The following is a 5,911-nucleotide window of genomic DNA, read 5'->3' on the forward strand; positions in this document are numbered from 1 at the left end:
GTCTCAACAGAAAGCCGCGGCCAAGGCACACCACTGAAACAAACGGTCTGTCTTTGTGGAGTTTGATAGAGAAATAACTGATGATGATAGAGATATATTATATCATTTTGTTTAGGCATTATAGTCACTGATTCTGTTTGTATCAGTTTGATATTATTGAGAAGTGCTCAAGGTGAAATGAGAAACATCTAGAAATAATCTTGTATGATCTGTATAAAGAACAAGTGCAATATTTTAGCAGGGATTTTGTTTGATGCTATTTAGACCAAACTTTCAAAAAAATGCCAAGTATTCCAAGCTGCAATATGAAGATCTTTTGCTATGAATGCAAATGTTAATTGGCTGCTTTGAAAACAAATAAGAAAAGGGTCCAGTCAGTTTCAAGGTGCAGCTCCTAGGAACCATGTCAGAAAATTAAATTTTGCAATACAAATTTGTTTAGATATAATAACCTTCTATTGATTATTATTGTAAATAAAGAATCTGAGAAACAGAATCACTGTGCTGCAAAAATTGTCTATCAATACAGTTATAAAGTTCCCAAGAACACTGGTTAGAGGAAAAAAAAGAAAATCTGCAATCATAATTTTAATAACAAATTTCGAAGAAAGTATTGCCAAAAACACAATACTGGGTTTGGTACTTGTTGATCAAAAAACCAATTTGTTACAAGGATTTAGAATATTTGTAGTTTTTTTGACAAATATGGCTTATAGCCTTACAAATGAGTATCTGTTCTCATAAATTCTTTCTCGGGATGAGCGAGGATCAAACCTGGGACGACAAAGGATAAACTCTTAACCACTTGAGCTATCCAACCGTGCTCAGAATATTTGTAGTTAATTAACAACAAATTCTTAAGACATTACTATTGTGCAGACAGACAGTCTAGTAATGGAAAGAAAGTGATAATCCAGTAAACCACCCAACTAATGTCTGAAGTTGTTTACAAATTGTAGGCTATGGTTAATACATTAAACAAGAGATATACTATTTCATACAATGGAGCAGCTAGTCTGGAGATCATGCAAGATCAAAAGCTGTTTGCCTGTGTTTAGATGCATGGTACGTATAAAGAAACACGAATGTGCAGTAGAGCAAAAAAAACCTAATACTTGTAGCCTAATCACTGAAAATGAACTATTAACCAACAAATAGCCGTTGCGTTCATGATCTTCAAAGCTCATCATTGAAGAGCTGAGCAATCTATTTTACATAAATGATGCCGTCTTCATCGGGATCATCCCCATCCCAGCCATTATCCTCGGTCAAATCAGAGGAGTCCTGGTCATCTGGACTTTCTACAACCGTCTTCTCATCTTTTAACCTATCTAATATTGCAATGACCTGAAGAGAGTTGGAAAATACCTAGTTAGAAAATAAGAATATCTATATATTTATTTTACACACTGTTGGATAAATTGATAATGACGAGAAGTTAGGTACCGACTGAAAGTGAATGATTACAACAGAACAAAAATAATGATACAAGGAGGAACAAGTGAGAAAAAGATTAGCTAGGGAACAAATGAATACTAGCTCAAGAAGCAAGTATAAGTATAAACAAAAGTCAAATATTTCTTATCCAGGGCTCACAAATAGATACATTTCTTTCTTATCCTGTAATTCCTGCCCTTGCTGGCTCATTATAAAGGTATTGAAGATTAAAATAGAATCCCTCTTTAGCAAAACCTGTATCCAAGCAGAAGTTACAGTGTTCTTATACATTATTTTCTTATCCTGTTATCGCCCTCATTGGCTCATTATATAGGTATCGAAGACTGAGCTGGAAATCCTCTTCAACAAAAATTGTATACAAGCAATAGCAACCATGTTTTTATCCCTTCATTTCGGTTTCTGGATATCGAGGATCCGACCACATACCTCAACTAAATCATCCAAAATATGTATATATCTGAAATGAAGATGTGGATGTATCTTCAAAGAAACTGATAATCTAAGACCATGCAATATCCGACAGGAACATGTGGCATACTGTACTATTCATTGGGATGAAATACCGCTTAACCAAACAGTTAGGTGTTACAAAATAGCATCAATTACCGACAGTTCTTTGACACAAATCAGACATAAATTTACACTTACTAATGTATAAATTGAAAGGTAATACAAAGTCCTAATAGAAAATAAGACTTCCATGTTGTCATTAAGGATTCTGTTCTAGTAATCTAATATAAACTGTGATCTGGGTTAAGGAATTCAGATAAACTACTTCTGCATATTTTTAATATTACATTTCTTAATTTGTACCAAGAAAAAAATATATTACACAGACTTATTAGGTAGGGGATAGAAGGATTTTATGTCTTGATCAGTCTTTTTTTTTTTGCTGATTTTAACAACACAACTTGAGAAGATATATATATATATATGATAGAAGAAATTGTATGTAGAAACATTAGTACAGAGTCTTACTCTGCTTCCCCTCTCTATTGATTCATCCTCGATGAAACGGATCTCAGGGGTCAACCGCAGTTTCATACGCCTTCCCAACTCACTGCGGACATATTTTGCTTTTGATTTAAGCCCGGAAATGGCTACATCCTTCCCTCTCTCATCACCAAACACAGATACATATACTTTCGCAACCTAAAAGAAAGAAAAAAAGAAACATAAAAAATTATTTCTGTCAAAAAACAAAGATAATACATGTACTTATTTTATAAAACAATCGAACATGATACAAGAGTCTTATTGATGTAAACATTGTTAAACTAAATATGAACTACCGTAGTAAAATTATAATTCAGATCCCGGTATTGCTGTTTGAAGTTCCAATATTTCCCACCATACTTTTCACAGTGTTTATGATCTATTTATGAAATTTAGGGTGCATTCACACAGAAGGAATGATATAAACGAATGAATGGAGTGGCATTTTATGGATTATAAAGAAAGTCGCAAGAGAAGGAAGTAGGAGCGAGTGAAAATTTCTTATGATCAAAATTCTGAAAGAAAGGATGGAAGGAAAGACCAGTCCTTTTGACATTGGAGGAATGAATTATACTTTAAACCTAAAAATATAAGTGAGGAAGGGGCAAGTATATGTTTAATACTCCCCAAAAAATTAATTCTAGTTCCATTTTATTCTCCTCATCCCATTTCCTGTGCATGCCAACACATTTAGTCATCAAAGAACCAACTTTTAAGTACGCTTTCCTGTCCACTGTACTTGGCTACAAAGTTCCTTCTTAACAAATTTCTACCTGTGGAAAACCCATATTTCACTAATAAATCTGAAGAAACCTAGTATTGATAAATTTAAATCATTTCACCATTATATATCTTGTACCATCTTTGCTAGTAACTCGTTATAATTGCATAAATTTTCTCCACAGGTTGCTCGTTTTCTATATATGTGCCGTACACTTCAAAATTATAGCTAGAATATGAGAAGGTCAAGAATGCAGTTGCAGTCCAACTAATCCACATTCCATGAGGTACTCCAACTACAAAAGTTTCAACTTCTACCTACTGATTATAGAAAAAGTCTGCAAAACAATAATAAAAAAGGCAGCAAATGCTTATTAGCGAAGAAAAAGGACAGCAAATGCTTATGCTTCGTTAGGCTGCAAGGGATAACGATATATTAGGTGGAAATGGAATACAATTTTTCTTCATTCCTCCTTATAGGGATTTTCTACAAGAACTCGTCATTAAAATTCTGCATTTATCATTGCTAACAATTTTCCACCCTATTCCGCAATAATACGAAGATATTATAGAAAAATTATATACTTTTAACAGTTTGTGTGATCTATTTACGGACTTTAGGGTGCATTCACATGGAAGCAATGATATAAACGAAAGAATGGAGTGGCATTTTGTGGATAATTTAAAAGTTGCAAGACAAGGATGTAGGAGCTGGGAGTTAGAAATATGAGAGTGGAAATTTCTTATGATCAATATACTGAAAGAAATGACATAAGGAATGACCAGTCCTTTTGACATTGGAGGAAAGAATTATAGTTTAAACCTAAAGAATACAAGAGAGAAAGGGACAAAATATATGTTTAATACTCCCCAAGAATTAGTTCTAGTTCCATTCAATTCTCACCTCATCCCATTCCCTGCGAAGACCAACACATTTAGTCACCAAAGAACCAACTTTTTCCTAGGCTTTAAAAGTATACTGTCTATTGTACTTGGCTACAAAGTTCTTTCTTAACAAATTTCTGCCCGTAGAAAACCCATATTTGATGAATAAATCTGAAAGAACTCAATATCAATAAATTTAAACCATTTCACCATTACATACTTTGTACTATCTTTGCTAGTAAGTTGTTATAACTTATAGTTTTCGTATGATGATTGCTCGATAACCTACCCTCACGGCTTGTTCCTTTGGAACCTCTGTGTCTTTACCAACTCGGTCCACCCAGTGAACGCTCAACTGCATTCATTTTTCTTACGAGTTCCTCGTTTCCCTATATATATGTGCCGTACACTTCTAAATTATAGCTACAATATGAGAAGGTCAGGAACACAGTTCCTCTAATCCACATTCCACCAGATGCTGCTTAACTACAAAAATTTCGACCTTTACCTACTAATTTAAAAAAATCCGCAAAACAAAAACTAAAAAGGCAGCAAATGCTTATGCCTCGTGAAGTTGGAAGGATGAAACGTACAATATTAGATAAACATGGAACAAAATTTGTACTTCATTCCTACTTCTAAGCATTTTCTACAAGAAACCGTCATAAAAATTTCTACATTTAACATTGCTCGCAATTTTTCAATACAATCATTTCTATCAATACAATATAAGGTAATTAAAAAAAGGCAGTAAAAGGAATACATTGTCCTAACATATCTATATTTAGACCGCAAACATTATTCATTGGAAAATGTTATTTCCAAAGCTATTTTTTATTTCAACAATAGTGTGAAAAGACAAAACTGTCCTCCCTGCATTTACAATCAAAGCCCCGAAAAATACGAATGTAAAGGTAATTTGGTCTTTTCACTTTTTTTTTTGCTCCGGAAACAGAAAAAAGAGCTCCGGAAATAACATTTCTCTATTCATTTGACGATTATTCATTTGACGAGATTATTCAGTTATCGAAAAACGTAAAATAGGCGGTAAAAGGAAAACCTGCAAATCAGAGGAGACTTCAACATCACTAATAGTAGTGAGACAAGATAAATAACGGTCAGCACCTAAAGCAGCCTCAGGAAGCACAGCAAATTGCAACACATTATCCGAAAGCAACATCGCCGATAACTCTCTTCGTATCTGTTTCGCAACCATTTTCACTCTTCTCTGATTCGCCATACACTTAATCAATGACCTTGTACTCATATTTCTTGTATTAGTAGTGAACTTTACAGGTTGAGCCATTCTCATTTTTATTGGCTGGAGATTAATTGGTAGAAGTGAGCGTAGCTGTAACGGAGGGTGTGGATGCGTTATAAGTGGAGGATTTGTAATGATAGATTTCAGCATCACTGATTTTTGATTGCTTGCTTTTTGGTGCTATATTTTCTTGAATTACAGGGAATTATCTTGGGTTGCTCAGGTGATGTTGGGAGGGTATATTTGTAATTTGGATTGTGAATGAAATGATGAGAGTTTATGGATAAGAAAATTGATTGGGCTAATTGGAGGAATAAAGAGAAGATTGATTGGGCTATTTGGTTATTTGATTGAGTTGGGCCATGGATAATTTGGATTAAGAATGAACCCATAATTATTTAGGGAATTTATTCAAAATACTACTTTTTATAAAATTATTCGCGATTTTACCGACTTCTGAAAATATTTGCAAAAATATTATTTTGTTCTGAAAATAATTGCAAAAATACAATATTGCATCATAGGTTGCATTTATTTTGAATTGTGCAACTATTTTGGTATTGCTGTTGCAGACAGTTACAACAGTTTTTT

At 33.6% G+C, this 5,911-nt stretch overlaps 1 protein-coding gene across 1 annotated transcript; it reads right to left on the bottom strand.

Annotated features, from left to right (window-relative positions):
* Positions 1–892: 892 nt before the first annotated feature.
* Positions 893–5,579, bottom strand: LOC141687302 (putative ribosome-binding factor A, chloroplastic). Its single transcript, XM_074492530.1, has 3 exons — positions 5,120–5,579; positions 2,437–2,610; positions 893–1,347 (listed from the first exon to the last, which is right to left on the bottom strand). Exons 1-3 carry the CDS (start codon positions 5,468–5,470, stop codon positions 1,207–1,209), a joined length of 666 nt encoding a protein of 221 aa, XP_074348631.1. The 5' UTR covers positions 5,471–5,579; the 3' UTR covers positions 893–1,206.
* Positions 5,580–5,911: the final 332 nt, after the last annotated feature.

This window comes from Apium graveolens, chromosome 9, assembly GCF_009905375.1.
Source record: "Apium graveolens cultivar Ventura chromosome 9, ASM990537v1, whole genome shotgun sequence".
Lineage (NCBI taxonomy): Eukaryota > Viridiplantae > Streptophyta > Magnoliopsida > Apiales > Apiaceae > Apium > Apium graveolens.